General features: G+C 31.3%; 2 protein-coding genes across 2 annotated transcripts; both read left to right on the top strand.

The window, feature by feature from the left end:
• Positions 1-598: 598 nt before the first annotated feature.
• On the top strand, positions 599-3627 carry LOC122718599. Its single transcript, XM_043943780.1, has 5 exons — positions 599-736; positions 817-1265; positions 1530-2272; positions 2550-2881; positions 3167-3627. The coding sequence occupies exons 1-5, from the start codon at positions 697-699 to the stop codon at positions 3511-3513; spliced, it is 1911 nt and encodes a 636-aa protein (XP_043799715.1). The 5' UTR covers positions 599-696; the 3' UTR covers positions 3514-3627.
• A 473-nt stretch (positions 3628-4100) lies between these two features.
• LOC122718608 (trypsin 3A1-like) lies at positions 4101-5466 on the top strand. Its single transcript, XM_043943797.1, has 5 exons — positions 4101-4134; positions 4237-4319; positions 4390-4472; positions 4653-4932; positions 5182-5466. The coding sequence occupies exons 1-5, from the start codon at positions 4101-4103 to the stop codon at positions 5464-5466; spliced, it is 765 nt and encodes a 254-aa protein (XP_043799732.1).
• Positions 5467-13861: the final 8395 nt, after the last annotated feature.

Raw genomic sequence — 13861 nt, 5'->3', positions numbered from 1 at the left:
GATGACATCACGTTAGTTGACATCATGTTAGGTATTTTGCCAAGGAATAATTCGAGCGACTGAGATGATTTTAATAAATTCGTCGAGTGTCATTGGCATTATGGCGTGTCTACTTCGGAGAAAGTCGATGATCTTTTCAATTTTTGATTTTGATTTTTGATGGACACATCTTTCGTATATTTCTTCTAGTATTTTTAATCTAATCTTCGATGTTGAATATAAATATGTATTTCTTTTAAAATATTTATGTAGTTTGTTTTGTTATTAGTATAAATTATTCCATTCGAGATATAAGAATATAAAAAAATATAACGAACGTGTTGAACAGTAAGAGAGAAAACAAAAGGAAGTTTAAAAATAGACATTGAATTTTTCCTCAACGTATCCTCGATCCTATTTTTAACAAATGGAAATCTCGTTTCCTGTTATTTATCTTTATACCATTTTGTTCATTTTGCAATATTTCGTTCAGGATATCATGAGGACGACATTTATGGGAAGTCGTGTGACACACGTTCGATCGAATCTAGTGATATACTCTATACATACTTGGACGTGGCTAAACAATATTTCACATCCAGTTATCAGAAACAAACGCAACAATGTCTTGAGAAAATTACACGTACACATCAGAGTATAAAACAGAGAAAAAAAGAATCAAAGTTTTAGAAACAGGTATTTACATTATTTCCAAACATGATGATTCCCAAACTAGTTTCATTTCTTCTATTCTCAAGTAAGTATCTTTAAAAATGAACGCGATACGAATCTTCTCAATAATATTTGTTTGTGTAATAATATTTGTATTTACGATAGATTTCCTTATACATTTCACTATCTCTGAACACGTCGATCGAAAAAATCCCATTGTACGCGACGATTTTCAATTCGTGTTGGTCAATCCTAGACAAGTGCATCGTTTGGAAACGGGAATTCGAGATTTTTTCTCGAAAATAGGGAAGCCTATAAGTAAACCAATTATATTAAGATCGTCGAAAGAAGCCGATGTGTTGTCAACGATCCGGGAAATATGCAAGAATATAAGGAAGAGCGTAATTGAATTCGTTAACGATTTTGGATTGATCGATAACGTTCAATTGTACGAAAATAAATCGAGAGATGATCCATTGTCCGATGATTGGTATTCCGAGGTGTTGCTGCAAAGCGTGTATACGATGTTAGACTTGGGAAATATGATTAATGAAATTACATCATTGACCGATATATTTAATAGAAATGGAAACTCGAGTTCGGGAGGAAACGAGGTCTGTAGAATTTTAAAAAATTTTTATAATTAAACATGATGGACAGATTCGTAGATAAAAAAATTTCTTAATTCAAATCGAATCATTAGTAAAATTATAAAAATATTTTTAGTTCTAATTGTTGAATTAACGAGATAGAATTTTTAATTTTAATTTTATACATTTTTTATTTCTCATTTCTCTTATACTATGCAATATCCTTTAGAAAATTCAAAGATTTATAGATTTTGAATTGACAAAAAAAAATGTTTATCAATATCGTAGCATCTGACAAATAAAACAACTTCGGACGGTTTCAAATTCCTTGGCTCGGTGGACGACGTGCTGGAATTCATCGCCAAACTGGCTCAATGCTTTTCAGAAATGAACACGAAGAGAAACCAGAAATGGTCTTCGAACGTGATTCGAACGGCTTTAAATATGATGAACAATGCGCCAAGACAGGCCTTTCAAAATATAAAGTCAAAAGTAAACGACACTTTGCTGAGGAACGATATTCTCAGGTATCGCGGCCAACAAAAACCGTGGCACGTTTTACTTTGCCTCGTGATTACGAACAACGATAGAATTAATTACGACGATTGCGTTGATGAATTTCGACGTTTCGACGAGTGTCGGAACAACGCGAGATTGCGATCGACGAGCGAGGCGTACAACGTAGACGCGAAATCGTGGACGATGGCTATTCAACGTTTGAGCAATTGCACGGTCGTGGAGGATGAGAACGGAGAGGAGGAGGAGATTTCCTGCAAAATTGTTCGAAGAACGCCAAAGAAGATCAAAAGGAAGGTGAGCTACGTGTTCGAGAGGATCTTGGACAAGAGGATATCCAAAGGGACCCCTTTCCATCGCGCTGTCAACGATCTTGGGGATGTTTTGTCGAAGAGCATTTGGGGGCAAAGATTCGTCGACGAATTGTTACAATGTATCAATATTTTCGAGGATGGTAAAGAGAAGTTGAGGAAACTTTCGAAATTTGTGGGCAAGGATGATGAAGCTGCGATAAAGTTAGTATGATTTTAAATTCAATTCGAATTTTGGTTATTTGATTTTTAAAACGGTTAATAAAAAATCGATTAAGAGGTTTTTTTTTTTAATTATAAAATTTAGAAATTTTATAATTAAAAGGATTCTTTTAAGGAAAGGATTATTAGAGTTAATTTTGAGAATCATTTCAAGATTGCAACTTGTGTTTGTTAAGTTTTAATTTTCAAAAGTACTCGAACAATATAATAAAGAAATTTAATATAAATTGCATAAATTTTGAAATGAATTGTTAATCAGGCACAGGGAGATCTCGAGAGCTTTAAAGTTGTACAAAAAGGGGGCGCTTCTCAGAACGTTCAGAACGATCAACAAATTTCATCGATCCGCCATTGATTTCGAAAAATTCTTCGCCCAAGGGATGAAAGAGACTTTGAAGGAAACTTGGCAGAGCCATGTGAATGTTTTAACACATCTGATGGACTGGATGACCAAACTACTGGAGCTTTACAGCGGTGAGAACTTCAATGGACACGAACCGAACTCGGTGGACAAGAGCACGTCGCAAATCGAGTGGAATAGCGAAGAGGATTCTGAAAATATGCAAGAGTTTGCAACACGTTCTAGAACAGGTTACTTCCTAATTTTCGATCCCTAATCGATCAAAATTATTTATATTTAATTGTATTAAATATTTCGTCGAAATTAATATTGTTGAAACGAAGAAACTTTTTTTTAGAAAATCTTTATGGATACAATTCTCAACTATGAGAATATAGATTTTTATTCAAAAATTATGAATATTTTTTTTAATTATTCTACATAAAAGAAGAAGATTCTTATTTTACATTAATAAAAAATTGATAAGAGAAATGATATTTCAATTTTATGACGTGACACAAACTTCAATTTTGCAGAAATGATAAAAGATGCGGACAACTCTATGAATAGCCTGGTGGAATCGATGAATCATTTAAGCAGATATCGAAACGTGGACAACGACAGTATGCTGGTTTCTATGGCCAATAATCTTCTACTGATCGTGATATTCATCGAAACTATAAGCTTCGCTTCTTCGTTGTACGCTCTTCGACAAATCCCGAATGAATATTCTTCCTTAGAAATCTACAACGGATGGAATCGTGAACGTAGATCCATGTTTCTCTCTCAATACGATCAAATTATCGATTTTCCATCGCGTGATCATTTTCTTTTCGCATATGATGAAAATTCCTCTTTATCTTTTTCGGATGAAAATGATTGATTCGACAATAAATTTTGAAATTGTTTGAGAATTTAATTTTAATCTTGAATATTATGGTATTAGTATGGGTTCAAAAAATAAATTAGTTATGATATTACTGTATTGAAATATGTATCTTGCGAAATAAATGCCTCTTCCCGATCTCCAACACGACGAATTTATATTTATCCTTATTAATTATTTATCATATAATATAAAAAGAATAAATAGATTTTCAATTAAAAAAAGGAGGAAATAAAAAATTTTCATCTTATCACCTATTATATTTTTAATCTTTTATATTATTTTTCTCGTTGGAAAAACGAGTTTATTTTACTTTTAAAAGATATAATAATATTTTGATCAATAACCAATATTTTTAGTAAAATATCATCGCACATAAATCAATATATTCTTGTAACTATTTTCTAGAATCTTCTAATTTATCAAATCTTTGTTCTTGAAAATAATAATAAATAATTTTCAACGATTATCTTTGCAAAATTCATTGCCACGTGACATTTATAGCTTCTGAAGATACAAAGCATTCTGTTATACAGAATGTCGTACAGATTTGTTAAACACACTCGTTCAAGCTGTCAGTAAAAATGCGTGCAAAATCTATTATTTTTTACCTAACATGTAAGTCGTTTTTCATTTTTTTTTTTCATTCCTGTAAGTAATATTTTCCTGGATTTAATTAACAATTTTTGTTCATATTTTCAGATATTTTTATTACAATAGATGTATGTAAAAATGTTTCTTGCAAAGCGACAATAAAAATCATTGGTGGACATCCTATTAGTATGAAACAACGACCATTCATGGTTAGTGGAATCTATCAATCGTTTTTCAAATAAATCGTTTGAATGATTTTAAAGATAAAGACAATTGCAGCTTTCTTTGCACAATTCTGATGGATTTATATGCGGAGCTAGTATTTTGTCCAAAAATTGGGGTATCACTGCTCTTCATTGTCTGTAAGTATTTAATAAACAACGAATAACGATGATTTGAAAAAGAAAAGTACGTATTAATTTTTAACAAAACTTGCAGAAAAATCTTAATACTCTCTCGATTAATATTCTCAATAAGAATATGAATTATTTTTTTCACAAAATTTCGTTTAATTTGTATTAAACAATCGAGTGGCTATTTAGACTTCCAGATAGAGAAACAAATTATTTCGTGAGAGCTGGCTCGAACAAGCTTTACCAAGGGGGATCGTTGCATAAATTAACAAAGATATACATGTATAACAATACCATGTTCCAATATTGGTTCTCGAGTATACTGTATCACGATATAGCGTTGTTCGAGGTACGACCTCGCTTTCGATTCTCGAGCACTGTTCGAGCTGTTCGATTGCCCACCGAATTCAGCAAACCACCTCAGCAACTGTGTGTTTGCGGTTGGGGTTATACCAGTGTCCAAAGTAACGTGAGTGTCTGTCTTGTTCCCCAATCGTCACGCTATGTACACGAGTTTAGATTTATTAATTGATACTTGCTCTTCAAACTCGCAATTACGAATTTCAAACTTCTTTTTCAATTTGAAATTTTCAGAAAAGACGATCGAATTTTCAAATATCGCGAATTTCTTTTTTGAAATATATGAATATTTTTATTACACTCTTATTTGAATTTTTAGATAAATTATTAATCTTTCAAAACTTTCTTTTTCACTCAGGCGAAAATTAGCGATGTTTTGATGGGAATCTGCATTCGCCACACACCATACGAGGCATGCATAGAGGAAACTCCAGAATATAGAATGCTCGTTAAGAAGGATTACCATCTTTGTTACGGAGCGAGTGGAAAGGATTCTTGTTACGGGGATTCCGGAGGTCCGTTGGCAAGTAAAAACACCCTTTACGGTATCGTCTCTTTCGGTCAAAATTGCGCCATAGTGTCAGGAGTGTACACAAAAGTCTCTTACTACAGACGATGGATTAAGCAAATCACGAATCTGTAATCGAGTATCAACAGTATCGAGTAAAACAGATCGAGATTTTATTAAATTTTTCTTGCCGAAAAGAAATTCGAACTTGGAAAATCGATAATCATTTATTATTTTATATAACGAAATAACAATAAGAAAAATGGATAATAAAGCATGATGCGAAATTGATTCGACGAAAAAAAAAAGTCGATTGTTTCTCGTGAGAGAGGAGCCCATTTCCAGGAAAGTGAAAAACCCGTGTCCAATGTCAGAATACTGTGGAGGCTTGGTCTGTTCAGGTTCGATTCACGCAGGAAGTCCATTACGCACGTTCTGCGCAAGATCCTGTCGCGCACACACAACCACTCGGCGCACGTACCGTGTACTTAGGGCTGAATGAAGTTCGAACAGGGCCCTTGGGTAATACGTAATTAGAAACTATTGTGCGCTATTGTATTTCGTATTATCGGCACGCATGAGTAAGTATGGTTATTTCTGGACAAGTTAGAAGATATGCGATGAATAGTCCGAGATTTGGAGAAACGAATACTAATTTTCTTCTTTTAAATATATATTTTTGAAAAATTAATTGGTAAGATTCTTCCCAGCGAGTTTTTTTCTCGATATATAGCTAATGACAGTTTATTAATATAAATATCGTATAAAAATTCAGGATAAATTTACTAATATAATTTCATCTTCACTTTCTTTTCTACGTATTTATAGCTTATTGCATGAATGTTCCTTAGTTTGTTCATTTTATACGAAAATTAGATTTACAGATTCATATTATTTTCTAATCCTAATACAATATTCTACGACAAAAAATAATAACAACTAACAGTAGTTTCCTTTCGAATCTCTTATCTATATTTTCATTGATTTTTTCTTCAACAATAAGATGGATATGAACTCAGTTTATTTACATCTTCGCTTTTAATCTTCGCTACAGGTGTGCCCGAAATCCATTCAAAACAAAAGGCAAAATTAAATATTCCCCGCGCACAATCTATAGAACAATCGTTTCGGCTATCGTTTCGTGCGCGGGTGAGCAGGCAAGCGTTACACCTTGCCATCATTTACTCGAATGACTCACCCACGCTTGTTTCCCTGCATAAACTGCCGGCTTTTCCACCGGGTCTTTAAACTCCCTTGCCACGTGCAACGTGTCTTCTAACCGTGAGAAGTGAATTATCGTCGGCCACATCCGTCCATTTCTTCCGTGCCTCTCTGTTCGTTGGATAAAAACGATAAGGATACGATTCGACGACTGTATACCTACTCGAATATTATTGTTAAGTCGAGATTCGATCGTCGGATGCATACAAATCATGCATCTCGAATTCGAAATTTTGATAATTAAAATGAATTGTTTTGTTATACGTAAATCCATAAGTGTTTTCCAATAGAAAATTAAAGGTAAGGGGGAATTGAAATTTTTAGAAATTGAGATTGCAAAAACCCAAAATAGTAATATTAGTACCATAATTCTACGATAGTTGTATTATTTAAATAAAGTTATCAGAAATATTTAATATTTTTTCCTCTGTCAATAAATTGAAGAATTCAGTGTATTTGCTATCTTTTATATAGGAAGCTGTGAATAAGCTAAAATAAAATAGATAGAAATGAGAAGAAAGGTTAGTCTAAGAAAATAAAATATCGGCAATCAGTTTATCGAGTTTATCCAAATGCATTCGGAAAGGAGAAAGCATTACAGCATGTTGATTCTCATTCATTAACAACTAATGCTCTGATATAACAGATCAGACAGTTTATCGATCCAAGTTGTCATGGTTCATTCATAGAATTCCACGTGGAAATTTCAAGTATTATTATAGTCTATGTATTAATTTACAAAGATGTATTTATAATTATTATACAAGCAAAGAAAACAAAAGGAAAGATTGAAACATTAAAAAAAAAATTTGGAAGTTTAAATTTAAAATTTTATCAATTCAATCAATTGAAGTGCTAATTGTAAGTGCTTTTCAATTAAATCTATCAATTAAATCTATCAATTATTATTAAAGGCAAAGAAAACAAAAAGAAAGATTGAAACATTAAAAAAAAAAAATTTTGAAGTTTAAGTTTAAAGCTTCACCAATTCAATTAAGTTAATTGTAAGTGCTTCTCAATTCAATTCTGTCTCAATCTATCAATTATTATAAAGGCAAAGAAAACAAAAAGAAAGATTGAAACATTAAAAAAAATATTTTGAAATTTAAGTTTAAAGCTTCACCAATTCAATCAAGTTAATTGTAAGTGCTTCTCAATTAAATCTATCAATTATTCTAAAGGCAAAGAAAACAAAAGGAAAGATTGAAACATTAAAAAAAAATTTGGAAGTTTAAACTTAAAACTTCATCAATTCAATCAAGCTTATTGTAAGTGCTTCTCAATTAAATCTATCAATTAAAAATGCTTCTCAATTAAGTCATCGATTTCACATTCACATAAGAAAAACGAATCTTATTCGTTTCGTTACTCACCCCGTTACCACGGAAGGATAAATCTTGTTACGCAGATTTTTTAAAACGTATCGTTTGAATTGCGGGTACCAAGTGTGATTACACATCAGACTGCAATTCTTCAACGATTGTTCCGTACTCTTCACACTTTCTGAATCACTGTTATCACTCGCGTTCTTCTCGATCAGTGTCACAGGCATTTCCTCAGTACCCACGATCACATAATCGTCCATAATTTTTTCCGAAGTATCATTGCTCTTCACAAGTATCTCTTCAGCATTCATAATCACGTATTCGTTCAAATTCTTTCTCGTCCTGTCGCTTGGTCTCGTTCCAACGAAAGGTTTTGACACGTAAAAATCGGGCTCGTCATCTGTCATTATCGACATATTCTTGTTCCTCAGGTATTCTTCTTCGTTTCGTTGTGTATCACTTCTCCCCCCATATTTTTCTGAAATCTTTTCTTTAATTTCAATTGATTTGGAAGAAACTCGCTTCGACGATCTTCTACGACGACGTCTCAGTTTCACGAACGAAGTTAACATATTCATAGAGAATATTTTTATTTTCGAAAAATATATAGGTTTGCTAATACATCATAATATTCTTCTCTGCTTTCTTTTAATGAATTCGTTTGAAAGAAATAGAAAGTAGAAATTCATGATAGTGTCAAAGGAATAAATTATTTCATTTCACTCTTATCGATTCTTTTTTTTTTTTTTTTTATTGTTTATAATCGTTATTCGTGTGAATAGCACGCGCGAAACAGTGGAACTGAGCTCCCGGCACACAAAGTTTTCTCCTAATGGAAGCACTGTAGTCGATCACTAGGAGTAGTAGGGGCACTTATATTTTTTCCCCGTACATTTAATTCTGAATAATTTTAATAATCACGCGAATTTTTGCTTAAATATATATCCATCTTGTCTATGAATTATTCGATGAAAGTTCCTTTTTTGAGAAGTTTATTTTTTCTTTCTTTTTTTTTGTTTTTTTGAAAATTCTACTCAGTTATTATTATTATTTCGATTATAATTATTATACATTATCTCGAATTGAATTTTTATTTGTATTTCGAAATTTGAATAATTTAATCTCGTCAAAGTGATGATTTGCAGATTTTTTTTATTTTTGTATATAAGTGTTTTTTTGAGCTATAAGATCTCATTGAGATCAAATAATTAATAATTTGTTTGTTTATTCATATTATATACTTATATGCTTAAGATTTTTTAGAATTTGTGAGAAAATTAAGAACACGACGACTTATTTTTAAAATTGTTTTTAGTAATTTCAAATCATATCATTAATTTGATTTCTATTCGATTTTGTAATATTTGTTTATTATTTTCTGTTATCTGTTTTCTGCATCGTTAAATTATCTGATTTCGTAGAAATTTTTATTAAACAATGGAGAAATGATAGCGATAAATATAACTTTATGATCTGGGAAATCCTACACGATTCTGCATACATAGTAATACTCGTCAATGATACGATTATTAAATGTGATTCTCGAATTAGACTGATTTTTCCTTCTGATATTTTCCTTTTCCATGTCGTGAAAAAATAGTTTGCTTAATCATTGCTTCTATTAACGTACTTTTCTAGGCGAACTTCCTGTATTTTGCTCTAAATTTAACTATTTATATAATTGATAAACTTTAAAAAATTAATGTATCAATGCACGTTTATTTGATCATTTCATCGATCAATTGTTATTAAGTTTATTAAAAAAAAATTTTAAAACAAAATAATCGAAAAAAAATAACTTCTTATTTTTTTTAAAACGCGAATATTACGTGATGCATCCGCTCGTAATAATTACAAACCAGTTATTTCAAAGTTTCATCTTATTTAAAAGTCTTTTTATATTAATGTGTTTCGAAAACAAATAAGAAAAATAGTAGATTGAATTGTAAAATTTTCATTTGTAATTTTCATTTTCAGTTGCATAATATATATATATGTATAGCATTTTACATTCCTCGAATATCAAATCTAAGATATAATTTGTGGGAAAAATGTTATTATTACAATTGAAACAGAAGAAATAGAATCATATATTATTCCCATTCTTCGTTGCTATTTTTTCACTCTATGTCACATCTTATTTTTCCCATGATACATAATTGAGAGATTAGGCCCTACGTAATTAGACAACAAGCAAATAAACGTGATTTTCCCGAGCAGATATTACAGTTTCGAAATCCTATTTTATTCTTCTCTAACGTTGTTCATTATTAGGGAAAACACGTTGACAAATGGTAAATGTAATTTCACGCGTATTAAATGCGATAATGTGTTGTAATAATCGTGATATCGTTGAAATATTCACGTTAATAATAACGTAACGTACAATTTAAATAAAAATTATCAACGCCGATCATTTGCCTTTGAGGATCATTTTTCATTTGATAGGCAGAAATAAAATTTCCAAAGAAGGAATGGAGGACTATCATCACTTTCAATTATCACCTTTTGTTCCCTTGGGGGAGCGAAAAAAATTCAATCGAACGTTTTTCCATCATCGTTAAATGGATGAAATATTATACAGAATTTTGCAAGGTCACAGATTGAAGGGGTTTTATGGTGGAAAAAAAAAAAATATTTATATCTGTGGATTATATTTTTTACTCAAATTGGAAAAATTAATTAATGAAAAAAAATGTATTGTATAACTTCAAAGATAAAAAAAAAATATATAAAATAAAATATAAAATAAAAAAAAAACTACGTCGTAGTCATAAATTTTTAACTTTGTCATTCATTAAAATTTAATTATTTAATCACTTTTTTTTACAGAATTATTATTCTGTAATAAATAAAATAAATGAAAATATTTGTAAAACTTATAATAGAATTCTCTCGAGTATTTAATCATAATATAATCTAAAAGTAGATACTTGAATGTATGCAATTTCTTCAGAATTTTTATAAAATCTAAAACACATTATCATGTTGTTCGATGGATTAAAAGGATCACAGGATTAAGAAAAAACATTTTTCATTAGTTCTTTATCTCCATAACTGTTTAAAAAATTCTGTGATACTAATTAATTAATATAGATAGCTATTTTAAATTCATAAGTAATACTTACGTAGGAACAACCGATGCATGGAATATCTTTAAAATTGCCTTGATCCAACTATCCTTGTACGCGTCGTGCACCATTTTCGGTTGACAGTTGGTCTGTTTCTTGAAAAATTTCCAGCCGGACATCTTATAGATGAATTTTTCTCACAAATGCACTTCACAACGCGATCAGTTGACATCAAGAAACATCGAACGAATGTGACATCGTTCAAAAAGGCAGAAGCACCGAGCTATGTTCCATTGTGCAAAGGAAATAACGAGGAACTGGTAATAATACCTTAATTGCTGTGTGACACGTGTTCATCAACTGAAGAAAATTGACGGTTTATAAAAATGTCTTACAATATATCATAAAAGTACATGGATTTGTCATAGTGGTTTTTTTTTTTTTTAAGCAGTTGAATAAGCATCTTGGGATACTTTAGATTTTTGTGTATCACTGATTTTTACTTTAGATTGTAGAGAGAAAAATAATTTGAAAAAAAAGTTTCATTTGAAAAGACAAATAATTATATTATGAGTATTATGAAATATATTTTTATTTTTTAATCTTTTGATTATCTTTTGATTTGTGAATTTTTTCCTATAGTAGATTGATTAAAAAAAAAAAAAAATTGGATCGAACAAAATTATCTATATACAGTATTAAGATAAGAAAGTCCACTGTACACTCTTTTGATCTTTCGAACGAAAAATCCTCATCCTTTTCCTTGTTTTCCTGGATTCCATTTTCTTCCTCTCCCTTCATTTTCCTTTTCTCCCGGAGGATTTTTATTACGCACCTCTTATTAGACAAAGTATCCTCCCTTTCATCCACGAATTTTTATCCCGCTATCTTCAAAGGAATGTCGTGAACATTTTCTTTTTGTAGATTCTAATTAACAATGCATTGGCATTTGGAATTTAAATTAAAACTAACGTATTTAACTAATTATCAGAGAAAACGTTTTTGGAGTTAATTACTTCATTTTAATCGGTCTTTCAATGGTGATATTTTAATGAACGCTATTTTGTAATAAATTATTGCATTTTTTTTTCTATATGTATTTTTTCAAAATGTTTTTCTACGAAAATGAATTTTGAAAACGTACAAACGTTTTCATGCATGCGATTTTATTAGATATTTAGTATATTTTATATCAGATAATTTATCAAAGAAAAAATAATTCCAATGACATATTATTTTACTATTTATTATTTTATTATATATAAAATACTATAATATGTATTAATAAAAAAGATTCGAAATAGACAGGTGAATATTTTTATTATCAATCATATTTACATTTTTGGAAAAGTTTCTGGAAAAGTATTACGAGAGTCTTTTTTTCATATTTAAAATTATTGGTTTAATATTCAATTGTATTTTTAATGTTTCGTACTCGTAATGAAAATTTATGAATCTGATTAACCGGTTAATATCGAAAATTTCGTTGTTATCGAATCATGTTTTAATTTAAAATAATATAAATTATCGTATATATGAAAATCAAAATAAAATTAAATGTTTATCTGCATGAAAAATTTCTTTTAATTTAATTTAATTGTATATGAAGTTGCATTAATATCGCATTGACTTATAATTAGAAAAAATTTTTTTTTCGCATACATGCAATTGTTAGAAGCAACTTGTTTAGAACTGTTGAATGTATGAGTTAATCATTTAATTTAATCACCACGAGATTTCGATAACGTCCTTAAATTCTACAGCTGTATAACACGCTAATCAAACGTGAAATTCATTTTGAGGAGTGACTTAAAGTGCACGATACCTGAAATAGTTCCAGTTAATTTCCCCATTTTCAGCTTGGAATCAATGTTTGGATAAATTAACGAATGAACGTTAGAACGATGGAATTTATCGTTTAGATCGAAATAAACCTTTCGTAGAATTAATATTCTATTATGTTTTATGAAAAATTCTTTAAAAAACGAAAACAAGATATTCCCATAAACTCTGAAAGAATAATTTTCTTCTCCAAATTCCTACAATTTTAAAACGATTAAAAAAATAAAAAAAAAAATATCTTACAAACTCTAAACTGAACTACAACTTTCTCAACTTTTACTTTTTCCAATTAATTCCCAACATACTTTTTCCAATTCCTTAATCCCAAGGGAATAAAAGAAAGAAATACATCCGGAAATTCAATAAACGCGCATTAACCCTCTCCATCTCGCGATTCCACTTTTATTTTATCCATAATTTTTAAAACGATTAAAAAAAAAAAATCCTACTCTCAACTTGCAACCCCTCTCCTCGTAACTTCTACTTTTCCCAATTAATTCCTCTCGATCTCATCGCATGAAAAGAAAAGAAAAAAAACAATAGAAAGAACAAGCACGCGTCGATCCTTCTCTCCTCTCCTCTCCTCTCCTCCCTCCCAGCCAAAAAAATCCTCCCAATAATCGAGAATCCGTTACAAACGAGACACGAGACACTCCTCCACTTATCTCAACCCCTTCTTCATGCTTACGTTTCAGAGTTTCCATCCGTCCAGAGAGTCCATCAAGATTTCCATCCTCTCGCCTTTCCAGGTCGCCACGACCAAGATCTCAATCAATCCGCGCGCTCCCGGATTGTCTAGGAAGACGCGCACCCCCGCGGCCATCCGCTCGGGGCACCGCAGGGGATGGGTGAGGGGTGGATTGAGACGCGGCGGGGTGTGGCCGAGCCCTGGATTAACCCCTTCTGACAGCCAATCATATCCAAGACAGCCCCACCACCCCCGCAACTGTCGTCCCCGGCCGCCACCCTCTTCCGACAACCCCTCCCCCCTCCCCCACCGCTAATTGCCCTCGCTTTAATATCACGCGTGGAGGCCGCTGGAGGGACGAAGGGAGGACATGGTTGATAAGG

The sequence above is a fragment of the Apis laboriosa genome, unplaced genomic scaffold, assembly GCF_014066325.1.
Source record: "Apis laboriosa isolate Shangri-la unplaced genomic scaffold, ASM1406632v1 scaffold64_cov150, whole genome shotgun sequence".
Lineage (NCBI taxonomy): Eukaryota > Metazoa > Arthropoda > Insecta > Hymenoptera > Apidae > Apis > Apis laboriosa.
The sequence above is the reverse complement of the archived record's forward strand: the minus strand, read 5'-3'. Positions and strand labels throughout refer to the sequence as shown.

Bases quoted from the DNA above. Each gene is read 5' to 3' on its own strand.
- LOC122718599 (XM_043943780.1), top strand. From the start codon at position 697: ATGATGATTCCCAAACTAGTTTCATTTCTTCTATTCTCAA. The intron at 737-816 runs GTAAGTATCTTT...TATTTACGATAG, and splicing joins TTCATTTCTTCTATTCTCAA to ATTTCCTTATACATTTCACT. The intron at 2,273-2,549 runs GTTAGTATGATT...ATTGTTAATCAG, and splicing joins GATGATGAAGCTGCGATAAA to GCACAGGGAGATCTCGAGAG.
- LOC122718608 (XM_043943797.1), top strand. From the start codon at position 4,101: ATGCGTGCAAAATCTATTATTTTTTACCTAACAT. The intron at 4,135-4,236 runs GTAAGTCGTTTT...TTATTACAATAG, and splicing joins TATTATTTTTTACCTAACAT to ATGTATGTAAAAATGTTTCT. The intron at 4,473-4,652 runs GTAAGTATTTAA...GTGGCTATTTAG, and splicing joins ATCACTGCTCTTCATTGTCT to ACTTCCAGATAGAGAAACAA.